General features: G+C 39.9%; 2 protein-coding genes across 2 annotated transcripts; both read right to left on the minus strand.

Annotated features, from left to right (window-relative positions):
- LOC123761127 (cuticle protein 7-like) lies at positions 1–3644 on the minus strand. Its single transcript, XM_045747072.2, has 4 exons — positions 3599–3644; positions 2470–2544; positions 964–1101; positions 1–831 (listed from the first exon to the last, which is right to left on the minus strand). The coding sequence occupies exons 1-4, from the start codon at positions 3608–3610 to the stop codon at positions 694–696; spliced, it is 363 nt and encodes a 120-aa protein (XP_045603028.2). The 5' UTR covers positions 3611–3644; the 3' UTR covers positions 1–693.
- A 4310-nt stretch (positions 3645–7954) lies between these two features.
- On the minus strand, positions 7955–10142 carry LOC123760993 (cuticle protein 7). Its single transcript, XM_045746803.2, has 4 exons — positions 10093–10142; positions 9672–9746; positions 8294–8431; positions 7955–8170 (listed from the first exon to the last, which is right to left on the minus strand). Exons 1-4 carry the CDS (start codon positions 10102–10104, stop codon positions 8033–8035), a joined length of 363 nt encoding a protein of 120 aa, XP_045602759.1. The 5' UTR covers positions 10105–10142; the 3' UTR covers positions 7955–8032.
- Positions 10143–14518: the final 4376 nt, after the last annotated feature.

The following is a 14518-nucleotide window of genomic DNA, read 5'->3' on the forward strand; positions in this document are numbered from 1 at the left end:
AGTTAAGGTAACTATTAATAGAAAGGCACTAAACCAGCATGACTGTTGACTGTATAGCATTTGGTAGGGATATGATAACCAGGAGCTGGGATATGAGGACAAAGTGAAGGAAACGTACCCAACCTCCTGGACCATGGGGATCGAACACCGATCACGCAGGAACCCAGGTCGTCGCTTTACCGAGTGTGAAGAGTTGTAAATGTCTCACGATTTATGATGCCTGTAGGACTATAGGCATGATACACGCAAGCTGGTTTACTTTCAAACAAAACAACCACATTACAAATGGTTTACCTGGATAAATGTACAAAATAACTTGCTTTAAACTAAATTTTGTAAAACAATGCATTTTTCCACAGCGCTTTTTTTTTTTTTTTTTTTTGTCAGTGACTCTGGGCTTTGTGTCAGTCATGTTCCACCGACCGGAATTCGCTCATTGATTTTCCACATATTGTAATAGGAAATAAGACCTAATGGAAAGCTTAACGGATGTGTAAGGTTTCGTTATAAAGCAGCCATCTGATTCGTCTGTCACCTTACCGTCTTTAAAGTAGAATTATAGTATTTTCATAATCTGAGATACATTGTTTCAATTTGAAAGAAATTTGCACAATTTCATTTTCATAATTTATTCCTCCACATTTACCCTACAAAAATATAATCTTTTTAGATGAGAATGGCATTTTCGGGATTTTAATGGTATCCGCCTCCGTGGCCGTAGCCCTTGTTGAAGAAGGTGACGGCGGGGCCGTAGTGCTTAGGGTGCTGAGCCTTGCCGTAGTAGCTGACCTTGGCCACGTAGCCCCTGTAGTGGTCAGCTGTGTAGTCCACCTGGGGAAGAACACGGTGCATTTAACTTTAAGTTGTTGTGGCCATGGAATTTAAAATGTTATTCATGAACTTAGGTTTTCACACTAGGCGATGGAGTGAAAAGTGTAAAAAGTGTGAGGGAGGTGGACGTACCCTTTGTTTGCGACCGTCGGGGAGGTCGACGGTGTAGGAGCCGTACACATTTTTACCGTCGGACTTCTCGTGCTGGCCGAAGTTGGTGCCCTTGTAGCCGTCATGCACGTTGTAGTCGTAGTAGTACGGCAGTGGCTCCTGGGGCGAGAAGAAAATTATATAATAAACTTAGGGGTCATGAAACTCAACACAAAAAGACAAGTGCACCTGAACCCTTATTGACGTTAGAATCCAATTAAAAATTGATAAGTAGGTTATATTGTGATCGAATATTACTTCTGGGAGATTGTTATAAGTTGCAGGAAATGTCTACTCTATTCAATGTCTATTGCAATCATAATTTTTATTATCATTTGAAAACAAATGATAACAAGAGAGAACAATCCAAAACACTGGATAACATCGGCAGAACACACAAGGAGGATAACACCACTGGCATACACACGCAGGATATCACCACTGGCATTCACAAGCAAGATAACACCACTGGAATACACACGCAGGATATCACCACTGGCATTCACAAGCAAGATAACACCACTGGAATACACAAGCAGGATATCATCACTGGCAATAACAGGCAGGATAACACCATTGGCATACACAAGCAAGATAACACCACTGGAATACACAAGCAGGATATCATCACTGGCATTAACAGGCAGGATAACACCACTGGCATTAACAGGCAGGATAACACCACTGGCATTAACAGACAGGATAACACCATTGGCATACACAAGCAAGATAACACCACTGGAATACACAAGCAGGATATCACTGACATTAACAGGCAGGATAACACCACTGGCATCAACAGGCAGGATAACACCACTGGCATCAACAGGCAGGATAACACCACTGGCATCAACAGGCAGGATATCATCACTGGCATACACAAGCAGGATATCATCACTGGCATACACAAGCAGGATATCATCACTGGCATACACAGGGGGGGGGGAAACAACATTGGCACATACAAAAGCCGCAAATGAGCAACCTTCAGGAATCTGGACAAAACGTATAGCAAGATTATTGTATACCATATAACGTGCCCCTTATTAAGCTCCAACTAAAAAGTGTAAATATTTAAAATGCAGTAAAACTTGTTTCAGCCGAAAGGTTAGCGTGCGATACGTGATTGAGAACTGAAACTCTTGTATTTAAAGAAGAGCCAGAGAACACATGATCGAAAACTATAAAATACTTTTGGTGTATGGAAACTGTATAAAACAGAACAGTTTATGATGGACTGCAGGAGTGCTAGCGGATACATTTGGGGGGACTTGTGAGCCATATGGATGTAATTAAATAATTTGTATGCACCTATAGTATGAATGCGGAATTAATTAGTTTGTTGATGGTAAATCCATTCTCATTATTTAAGCGTTATAAATTAAATTCTGGGGCCGACAGTCAATACATCTGACGACCTGCAAGTAAAATGGACTTGCGCCCAGGAGCTGAAGCCCGATCACAATCAAGACAATAAGGGACACGTACCGAGGCGTAGACGGGTCCGCCGTAGTCACCCGGGTCCGCCATAGCCACGGCGGCCACCACCAGGACCAGACACATCTGGGGAAGGTGAATTATTGTTACGTATTAGCGAAACCACCCACCATCACTGTATAATTATTAATTGTAGAAATACAGATATTAAATTTTTTTTTTTAACCAGCCGACATAATTGTGTGCGCATGAATACAATTATTAATGGAATAATCTCCGTTAAAGGATGATAAAAGTCTTTGCGGCCCATTGTAATAAATTTTTGCGCTACCGCTCACAGGGTGAGTATATGATGCACAATAAACTGGCCGCCGGTAATGGGGGAAGAGGAGTTCTCGTAAGTCAGAAGTTATTTTGGCCCATGGAATGTTGTCAGATTTCATGAACCTCACAGTTATCAGCAGTGATGAATGATCATTGTAATGAATATATTACTCAGTTTGTAATGCGTTTACTTAATCCGCGATGACTAATGGTATTGGCGAGTTAGTTCAAAATTAGCATCAGCTAAATTATTGCAATGTATGTACGTTCAGCATGTATACTATATAGATAAGGTAATACTGGTGTATATCAGGTTATCCAACAGGAATTTAGTTTATATATATATATATATATATATATATATATATATATATATATATATATATATATATATATATATATATATATATATATATATATATATATATTACTATTCATTAAACTTAAGTGTCCATAATTTGCAAGTCATCCTCCTGATAAGATAGTCTTTTATAACTATGTGGACGATCGTACACATATGGACGTGATGGACACATAGACAGTTGAATTTGTTGCTATTCATTTAGTCTGAAAAAAAAATAAATTTTTTTTAAATATTCCTAGGCTTAGTAAGTATGGCGGACAAAAATGTCGCCATACTAAATATTGGGGCTTCAGATAGCTTGTATTAGGCCTAGGATGATTAGGTTTTATTTATAACATAAATATAAAACTTCACTGGTCTTTCCAAATTCAGTAATATTAAAGTTACGTTCAATTCCATCACGTCCATATTTGAACGATCGTTCACGTCGTTGATATAAATACTTTCCTTTTAGGTTGATTAGCTGTATATTTTTATCATAACGAAACAGACCTTGAATAACATAATTGAGTGTGTAGGGATGTTGAGCTGAGGCTGCTGGGCGAGTGACTGACTGTGTTGGGGAGCTGCTCCACTTATATACCCGCTCCCTCTGGCACTGTCAGCATCCAGCCTCCCCACTCCCTGAACCCTCACCACCCCGGAACCCCTGATTGTAACCCCCAACCCCCTCTACAGCACTTCTTAACTACCACCCCTTCCCTATTTCCAGCGCTCCCTGATCGTTATCTCTCAACTTATTTACAAATTTACATTTTGTGTTTATATTACCATGAACAGTAATAGTGTATCGTGCTGGGAGTATTATATACGGGTCACCGACGCAGGCGCCATGATAGGCTGAGGCTAAAAATGTTTTAATTTTTGTTAATTATTTTGTAAGTAGCAGTGAATGGCCGAGGTGCCGAGTTGGGGGCAACAAGGACGCTTGGCCACCCACTTACGAAAGCAGGAGGACAGAGCAACAACGACACATGTGCTCCACACGTTGCAAGAACACCAAGAAAAATAAACGTTGAGGAAAATAGTTTGGCTTTAATAACTTTTTTGAATTACATAGGTCTAATTTGGACTTGGTAGTTTTCAAAGATATTTTGATGATTAATAATATATTTACCTGGTGCCATAACAAGGTCAGTATTCCTCCAAATAACTTGAGTTAGCATCACCACATTCTTTTCCCCCCCAACTGGAGTCATACTGCTTCCGACTATGTCTCCAACTGGAGTCATACTCGGAAGGAACACTGGTAGTCCTTCAGATTCCCATCTTCCTCTCCTTTGGCCAGAAGATGGGTAACACTTGCTACCCTCAACTTTCACGAAGGAAAGTTGGAATTCTAAGAGGTGGTTTAGAAAAGAGGGAGATGGAACAAAGAGGTAAGGGATGGGGGGTGGGGGTAAGGAAATTGAAAGAGATAATGAGTTGGGATATTAGAGAGTGGACGACAGAGCGTGAAAAGAGAAGGGTGTAGGGATGGGATAGGGAGATTGAAGGAAGGGGAAAGATATACAGGTATATGTAGAAAAAGAGAATAAACTACTAAGAGGGAGATAATTTAAGAGATACAATAACATATTAACCCTATGTTACCTGAAGCTAACTTAAAGGTACAGTCTCAACAATCTCGGTACAGTATTTTGTTTAACACTAACAATACTATTGTTTAAAATATATATTTAATACGTAGTAAATATTCACTTCAGAAACTAAATTCATTGTCAGACGCCTCGCAAACAACACCGATGGGAGTGTGTGCTCAGCGATTAGTGCTTGCATGGTTGACTAGCGGCTCCTGGTCCCAGCCTTTTCTGTTGTCGCTCTCAGTAATGCAGTAGTTATCATGCGTGATCTTGTAAAGTGAATATGGTTAACATCAGGTACCTCGTCGTGTATTTTGTACAAGTTATTAATGACTTATCAACTTAAAAGTGGTTCTTTACATCCTCTCTTTTTATATACGGGTGAGTGCAGGAACAGACGAATTATGACTTGTCAGCAGGCAGAGAGCCTTCCACTTGCCTGTGTCATGGGTAGTATCACCCACTTTGTTTCCCTGAAGTACATTATACGCCATAGGTTCTTTTAGATGGTTCTACACGGAGGGAATGAATGTTTAAGCACTGGCCTAACGTTACTGAGGAACAAGATAATGAAAGCTTTGTTGTAAAGGTTCCTGAGTGTTACGTCGGATGTTTGATAATGTTGCATGCCCCGCTGATGATGATGTGTTGATATGTGTGGTGTTGGAATGGTTTTGTCTGCTCTTAGATTGTGTTCCCTCTCTATTGGTCAGAGAATTGTCTCCCTTTAATCGTGTTCTGTGTTTGAGGTATCCTCCCTCCAGCCACTATTCTCATTGCCCTACATTTATCTGACTTAAAATCCAACACCCATTTCTCATACCACCCATGTAGCTTTAGGTCTTTGCGTGCCCGCGAATGGGAGCATCGTATGTGTGAAGTTAATCAAGACTAGTGGTATCCGCCTCCGTGGCCGCAGCTCTTGATGAAACACGTGAGGGCAGGCCGTCGTGCTTACAGTGCTGAACACTTCTTAATATTGGCCTCCAGGAAGTCTTGTTTAGTGAGGGCTTCAATGAAGGGTAAGATGGTGATTGTGTTTTGCGTTATAAGAAATTTTTTTCTTCGCCAGCACACCCCCCATCAGCTTCTTGGGCTTCATTCTCGAGGAAGAGAAATGATAGGGCAGATGTGTTTTTTCTCCAATAATCTGTAAAATAACGGTTATATTGGGATTCCTTTCATATGCAAGTGTTTAGTTTGATGAGGATGTTACTCGCCTAGTTGTGCTTGCGGGGGTTGAGCTTTGGCGCTTTAGTCCCGCCTCTCAACCGTCAATAAACTGGTATACAGCAGAAATCACAATAGCGTGATGCATCAAATGAACAAACTGGTATACAGATTCTTGAGCCTACTGGGCTCTATCAAAACTACATTTGAAACTGTGTATGGAGTCAGCCTCCACCACATCACTGCTTAATGCATTCCATTTGTTAACTACCCTGACACTGAAAAAAAGTTATTTCTAATGCCTCTGTGACTCATTTGGGTACTAAGTTTCCACTTGTGTCCCCTTGTTCATGTTCAACCCGTGCTAAAGAGTTTATCTTTGTCCACCCTGTCAGTTCCCCTGAGAATTTTGTAGGTGGTTATCATGTCTTCCCTTACTCTTCTGTTTTCCAGGGATGTGATGTTCAGCTCCCTTAGCCTTTCCTCATAGCTCATACCTCTCAGGGTGTTGTTGTTTTTTTGGTGTGTGTGTGTGTACACTTACCTAGATGTGAGTACATCTCACCTTCCAAACGTTCTTAGATTAATGCAATAACTTATTTCTCACTCGTTTATCATATTTACATTTAAAACTGAATCGAATTAGCTTCGATTTCTAGATCTAACCTGCTCTAATTTCACGCTAGTAAAGTGAAAAAATACCTAGAATCTGCTCCCGGATCATAAAATGCTGAAAATTCATCATGTCTACCAAAATTGTACAAGTACCGCTTCGTAAATATTACAGAGTGTCAGATCGCAATAATCATGGTAGAATTGTAGGCTTTGCTCCACTGATTATGACCTTAGACTACCTTATGCAATTATTAGAAACATACAAATTAAAGAAATTAATTCAGATTTAGAAGAACTAAAAAATGCCCAGAGACCTGAAAGCTGCAGTATTAGAATCTAACAGAACTTTTGTAATAATAGGTATTTGTATGGTCAGCACCGTAGCCGGACCAGGCAGTGTGATGTAGTCATTGCTGTAATTCGCCTTGGCTATAGTCACATCTGGCAGGTTAGTGAGGCTGAGCCACTACCAGAATATTCAGATTGTAAACTCTGTGACAAACCTTTAATGCATTCACTAGAACACTATATTGTTGAATGTGAAACCATAAAAGATTTTAGGCTTCCTGGCCTATTGTACCACCAACTGTGTAACTATTTCATTGAATCTTGTGTACTGGACGACAACCTAACAATTTATCCAAAATTTGCTTGTCCATTTTAAAGAATGAAGAACAATTTTATTTTATTATTTTTAAGTTGCATCTCTTATGAACCCATCCCTGCCCTTGTGTGGCAGTGCACAATAGAAAGTTGATTTTACATATCCATACATTAAAACATTGACTGTAACCATGATATTATACATGTGCTTCAGTCTACAGTTCAAACCTATTGTCTTGTGTATGACCCTCTGTCCTGTGTGACAGTGAATACCAGCATTATCCTCAACTTTAATAAAGACTTAATTAGAATCCTCAGATTAGGCAAAATTGTAATTAAATTTTGTCAATAAAGATGTTTGATAATAAAATTGATCCGGTGAGAATTCTTTTTAATTTTTTGTTGCTTGCTATGGCGACGTCTCAGGTTGTTGGAGTATAATGGTGTGAGCGCCGGGAGGCCGTGAAGTGTTGCCTCAACAGCTCCGGAGATCCTTGACATTTGATGAGTGGAAATTAGTACGTGTAGGTCTGCCACCCAATAGTGCCCCGTAGTGATCAAGTAAAAGTTAGAATTGTGTGTTAAAGTTCTGTTTAATGAACCAGGCATGTATATATTTATTATACAGAGTATATTATATTGGTTGGCATATACGTTTGTCGTAAAATGAATATTTTAGTCACATAATAACTTTTTTAATATTGAAATGAAGTAGTTTCGTTTGAAGGTTACGTGGAAAGTTTAAAGTAATGACGCGTTTGATCTAGAGATTGCATGTTTCAACTATCCGGATTTATCAAAACCAACAAACGTTATAATATAAATAGCTACCTTGTGGCGCTCAGTTGCAACAGTTTGGACACAAATGACAAATATATTTGGTAGTTTTCGTTTATTCTTCCACATACACTTTACATAAATATAATCGTTGTCGCGCAAGTTAAGTTATCCAAGACTAGTGGTATCCGCCTCCGTGTCCGTAGCCCTTGTTGAAGAAGGTGACGGCGGGGCCGTAGTGCTTAGGGTGCTGAGCCTTGCCGTAGTAGCTGACCTTGGCCACGTAGCCCCTGTAGTGGTCAGCTGTGTAGTCCACCTGGGGAAGAACACGTAGCATTTAACTTTGTATTGTTGTGGCTATGAAATTTAAATCATTATTCATGAACTTAGATTTTCACACTAGGCGATGGAGTAAAAAGTGTGTGGGAGGTGGACGTACCCTTTGTTTGCGACCGTCGGGGAGGTCGACGGTGTAGGAGCCGTACACATTTTTACCGTCGGACTTCTCGTGCTGGCCGAAGTTGGTGCCCTTGTAGCCGTCATGCACGTTGTAGTCGTAGTAGTACGGCAGAGGCTCCTAGAGCGAGAACAAATATATTATATATTAATATTTATAATATAATTTAATTATTATAATGTATACATTGTATTCATGTTATATATTATATACTAATTATGTAATTATAACTTGAGTGCTCACGAAACTCAACACAAAAATACAATCGATCTCTAACTCCTCTTATTGACGTTTACAGCCAATTTAAAATTAATAACTAGATTATATTATGAGTAAATACTGCTACTGGAAAATTTGTATAAGTTGCAGTAAATGTCCACTAAGTTTAATGTCGATTTTTATCATAATTAAAAGCTTAGGATGATAGACCCAAACGTTTGACATCACACAAGTAGGATAACATCAGTGGCATAAACTAGCAAGATAATATCAGTGTAATAAGTCAGTATGTCAGTTTCATACTCGAGCAGGATAACAGCACTGTCATACCAACCCGTCCTCTTAAAAATAACGTCGCTTTTCGTTCGTATGCGCTCTATGACTAAAAATGGACGTAATTTGAAATGAAGTCGGCTCACAAAAGTGATGTATTGTCCTGTTTTTTGTTTGTCCTCTGGCTTACTCGGTAAGGTTAGGGGAGGAAACTTTCAATTAACGTTGTTCATGACATTTTGAAACTGTAGGAGAATTTCCTGCCCTCCTAACCTACCAGAGGACGCTTTACTTACTGTTTTGGAAAAAAAATCCAAATTTTATTTTCATTTTTTTTGTCATTTTCAAATGACGTCTATTTTCGGCTATACAGGCAAATTCAAACATAATTTGTAAGTTGACAGGTTGGGCATACACAGGGATGGAAACATATGGAACCTGGACAAAAAGTATGCCAAGAGTATTGTGTACCATACAACTCACCCTTTATTAAGCCCCAAAAGATTAGTGTAAATATTAAACAATTGTCATAAAACTGTTTCAGACACAATGTAAACGTTCGAGACCTGAGTAAGAGAACTAAAACTCAAATTATATTTAAAAAGCCAGAGAACACATGACTGAGAACTATATATTAATATTGTTGTGTGGAAAGTGGATAAAAGCGAAGAGTTTATGATGGACAGCAAGAGTACTAGCAGATACATTTGGAAATTGGATACTCGTGAGAGCCATATAGATGTAAGTAAATTATTTTTATAAATAGTGTGAATGACCAGCAATTAAAATTGATATCTGACAACATGCAATTAAAAGTTGATTGGGGCGCCGAAACCCGATCACAACAAACACAATAAGGGACACGTACCGAGGCGTAGACGGGTCCACCGTAGTCACCCGGGTCCGCCATAGCCACGGCGGCCACCACCAGGACCAGACACACCTGGGGAAGATGAGTCCTTGTGAGTCAGTAGTCATTGTGATCCAGGGAATGTTGTCAGTTTACATAAATGTTATAGTTATCAGCAGTGATGAATGATCGTTGTATTGAACATATCACTCGAAGATAGTATGTAATGCTTTTACCTAATCGGTGACTTCTTGTATTAACGAGTAAGTTTAAAATTATCAGTCAAAGTATTGCATTTAATAAATATTCATTATATTATGTTTAGATGAGGTAATACTGCTTTACATCAGGAAATTCAATTGGAATTCTGATTTTTTTGTTATATATTAATATACATTAAAATGTGTTTGGTTTATTTTATCAAGATAACGAAACAGACCTTGAATAACATAATTATATGAATGAGTAGTGATGTTGAGCTGAGACTGCTGGTCGAGCGACTGACTGTGTTGGGGAGCTGCTCCACTTATATACCCGCTCCCTCTGGCACTGTCAGCATCCAGCCTCCCCTCTCCCAGACCCCCACCTCCCCGGAAACCCTTGACAGTAACCCCAACCTTCTCTACAGCATTTCTTGACTACCACACCCCTCCTTTTTCCAGCGCCCTCTGTTCGTCATCTCGCAACTTATTTAAACATTTACATTTTGTGTTTATATTACCATGAACAGTAATAGTGTATCATGCTGGGAGTATTATATATGGTTTACCGACGCAGGCGCCATGATAGGCTGTAGCTAAACAAATGTGTGAAGTTTGATAATTATTTTTTTAAGTAGCGGTGAATGGCCGAGGTGCGGAGTTGTGGGCAACAAGGACACTTGTGCCATCCACTTTTTGAAAGTAGCAGTACAGAGCAACAACGACACATGTGCTCCACACGTTGCAAGAACACCAAGACATAGAAACACCAAAGAACAAGAGAGTTTGATTTTAGTGTTTTCTAAATACATAAGCTAAGGCGAATTTGAATGATATTAGGATTTAGTAATATATATATATATCTGGTCAATATTCAATAGTCAATATTAGTAATACTGTGTATATCTGGACCAGATATTTAATATATCTGGTCTGGTCTATACAAGGTCAAAATTACTCCAGTTAATTGAATGAGCTTCAGTGGCGTTTTTTTATTCCTTACCAGCAGACATACGCATGGGTTATTACTCAGAACACTGTTAGTCTATCTCCTATTCTTTGGCCACTAGATGGTTGTCACATGCTACCCTCACTGTGACGACGGAAAGTTGGAATCTCAAGAGGAAATTTAGATAAGAGGAACGTGAAAGAAAAACAGGAGGTAAAAGAATGAGAGGGGGTGGATGGAAGAGAGAAGGCGTTCAGTTATTAGAAAAATAAGAGGGAGGGGGAGAGAGCGAAAAGAGGGAAGGAAGTGGAAGGAAAGAAGAATGTATACAAGGATTAAGGGGAAGAGAGGGAATAAGCAGGTAAGGTGGAAAGGGAGAGAATTTAACAGATACAATAACATATTAACCCCATGTTACCTGAAGCTAACTTATTGGTACAGTGTTCTATTTAACACTAAAAAATACTATTGTTTAAAATAAATTACAATGTATTAACTGATCACTTCAGAAACGTAATTCATTGTCAGACGCCTCGCAAACAACACGGATGGGAGTGTTTGCTCAGCGATTAGTGCTTGCATGGTTGTCTACCAGCTCCTGGTCCCCGCCTTTTCTCTTGTCGCCCACGTAATGTAGTAGTTATCATGCCTTAGAAGTGAATAATAGAGTAAACTTCAATTACTCTCTGTAATTCGTACCACTTGTTAACAATTCAAACGCTGAAAAGTGTTTCTTTACATCTAAGTTTTTTAGCTGGGTCGGTTGCTTCCTCTCTTCTCATTGATTCATTTCTTCTTCTGAACATATTGTCGTCTATCCTGTCAGTGCATAAGATCCCCCAGTCTTTCCTCGTATCCCAAACCTCTCAGTTCTAGGACTAGTTTAGCGGCAAACTTCTGAACTTGTGTGTTATTTTAGATGGTTCTCCACAGAGGGATTGAATGCTAAAGCACTGCCTAGCGTCCGTGAGGAACAAGGTTATGCAAGCTTTCTTGTTATGGCCCCTGAATGTTACGTCGCATGTTTGGTAACTACATGCACCGCTGATGTTATTGTGTTGTATGTGTTGGGGCTGACGTTAGAAAAGTTTCGTCTGTTATATTTTTTTTTCTAGTTTAGGGGGTTGTCTCCCGTTCATTGCGTTCTGTTTGAAGGCTTTCTCCCTCCAGCCCGTATTCTCATCGCCTTATATTTATATGGGTAGAGAAGTCCAACTACCATTTGTCAGACCAACCCAACTCTGCATGCACTCAAAGGAAGATTTAGGTCTTCATTTGAGTTCGTGAGTGCTTGCGTTTGGGGGCCCGTTGTTTTTTTCATTTTTTATTTATTTAGTGGAAACCGCTTGCGTGAGCCTAATCCGGGTTGAAGGTGACGGCATTTGTTTAGCTGCGAACCGATTATGTGCCTCTGTAACCCTTTCCGCCACCACCCACGGGATGGGTATGGGTATGGGGTGCATAATAAAGAAAGAATGTCAGCAGACAAATACCATCAGTTTCTTATGCTCCAGTCTCGAGACGTGTGTGTGTGTGTGTGTGTGTGTGTGTGTGTGTGTGTGTGTGTGTGTGTGTGTGTGTGTGTGTGTGTGTAGTGAGAATTGATAGGATAAAAGTTTTTCTCTTCAATATACTATTTAATAGAGAGCACATTGGTGTTCAAATTTCATTTGATTCATTTCATAAGCGGGTGTAGGTAGGCGAATGTATGTATGTATGGATGGATGTATGTGGCCCTGTTTAGAAACCATAAATTTGTATAACAATATATAAATGTTGTTATTCTATTTGTGCAGAGATTCCAGACCACTATAAAGCTTCTCTGGAGATTATAATGTTAAATGTATAGACGATCTTCGTACCGGTGTTCAGTCCCCGAGGAACAACTTGAGCATCACCATGACTTCTGGGAGTGTACAGTCAACAGTTTGGAAACCTGGCAATTTATTACCACTAACACCTGCTCACTAGATCTCAATACCATTAATTATTTCCAACTAAATTTAATCACTGTTTAAACACTTGTTTTTCCATCAACTTTCATACATGGATAAATTCAGAGAAGTGTAGCCCGCTTCTCGGTGTATATTGTTTATTTTAGTTCTGGACTATGTTCAGGACTTAATTTGCTGGTTGGTCAGTAAGCTATTGTTGTGCCCTTAATTAGTAACCCTCCAGAGGTTGGAGAGGCCTTATCTAAAGCACTCTTCGTCATTGGACGAGGAGCAGTGCTCGGTCGGCAGAATTTTCAGTTTGTGTCAGTTTTGTTCCAACTAATGCAGTGAAATAGAAAAAACTAGCCTTTGCTCCCCGATCATAAAACGTTGAAAATTCACCATGTCTACCAAATTGAACCAGTACCGACTACGAATTGAACCAGTACCGATTAGTAATTATTACAGATTGTCAAGTGGCATTAATGATGCTCGAAATGTAGTCTTTGCTCTCGTGAGAAGACTCTTTTTTGTTGTTTGGTTCGGCGACGTCTCGGGTTGTGTTGGAGTATAATGGTGTGAGCGCCGGGAGGCCGTGAAGTGTTGCCTCAACAGCTCCGGAGATCCTTGACATTTGATGAATGGAAATTGGAACGTGTAAGTCTGTCACCCAATAGTTCCCCGTAGTGATCAAGTAACTGCTAGAATTGTGGTTACCTTGAGATGATTTCGGGGGTTGGAATGCAGCCCGGTCCTCGACCAGGTCTCCTGGTTGCTGGACTGATCAACTAGGCTGTTTGACGCGGCTGCTCGCAGCCTGACGTCACAGTCTGGTTGATCAGGCATCCTTTGGAGGTGCTTAACAAGTTCTCTCTCTTGAACACTGTGAGGGGTCGGCCAATTATACCCCTTATGTGTAGTGGAAATGTGTTCAACAGTCTCGGGTCTCTGATGTTGATACAGTTCTCTCTCTGAGTACCTGTTGGACCTCTGCTCTTCAACAGGGGTATTCTGCACATCCTGCCAGGTCTCCTGATCTCATGTGGTGTTATTTCTGTGTGCAGGTTTGAGACCAGCCCCTCTACTATTTTCCATGTGTGTAAATTATTATGTATCTCTCACGCTTGCGCTCGAGAGAATACAGATTGACATTTTAGCCAGTTCCAGTAGTTTAGATGTTTTACTTAGTGGATTCTAGCAGTAAAGGATCTCTGCACACTCTCCAGGTCAGCAATTTTTCTAGCTTTGAAAGGGGCTGTCATTGTGCAACAGTACTCCACTCTAAAGAGCACGAGCGTCTTGAAAAGTATCATCATCGGTATAGCATCTCTAGTGGGAAAGGTTCTTGGTATCCAACCTGTCATTTTTCTTGCAGATATGACGCCGACGTTATTGTGTTCTTTAAAGATAAGGTCTTCCGTTATGAGAACACCCAAATCCTTTACATTCCCTTTTCGTTCTGTGTTATGATTTGACTGCGTTTTGTACGTTGTTTCCGCTTTTAGATTTTCATTTTTTCCTTAGCGCAAGCGCTGGAACTAATCTTTTTTGAACACCATATTTTATGTAACCCATAGAAAGACCTGATTTACATCTGATTGGAGGTTTGCCGTGTCCTCTTATGTTGTCTACTCTCATTAAAAATCCTAGTGTCATCTGCAAAGGATGATACGGTACTATAGATTGTGTCCTTGTCTATGTCCGATATGAGGATGAGAAAAAGTTCTGGAGCGAGCACAGTACCCTGGGGGACTATGATCTTCACCGTTGATAGTCCGGATT

The sequence above is a fragment of the Procambarus clarkii genome, chromosome 41, assembly GCF_040958095.1.
Source record: "Procambarus clarkii isolate CNS0578487 chromosome 41, FALCON_Pclarkii_2.0, whole genome shotgun sequence".
Classification (NCBI taxonomy): Eukaryota; Metazoa; Arthropoda; class Malacostraca; order Decapoda; family Cambaridae; genus Procambarus; species Procambarus clarkii.

Coding starts and splice junctions, on each gene's coding strand:
- LOC123761127 (XM_045747072.2), bottom strand. Junction 1,102..2,469: donor GCGGACCCGTCTACGCCTCG/GTACGTGTCCCT, acceptor TTCTCGCCCCAG/GAGCCACTGCCGTACTACTA. Junction 832..963: donor CCGACGGTCGCAAACAAAGG/GTACGTCCACCT, acceptor GTTCTTCCCCAG/GTGGACTACACAGCTGACCA.
- LOC123760993 (XM_045746803.2), bottom strand. Junction 8,432..9,671: donor GTGGACCCGTCTACGCCTCG/GTACGTGTCCCT, acceptor TTCTCGCTCTAG/GAGCCTCTGCCGTACTACTA. Junction 8,171..8,293: donor CCGACGGTCGCAAACAAAGG/GTACGTCCACCT, acceptor GTTCTTCCCCAG/GTGGACTACACAGCTGACCA.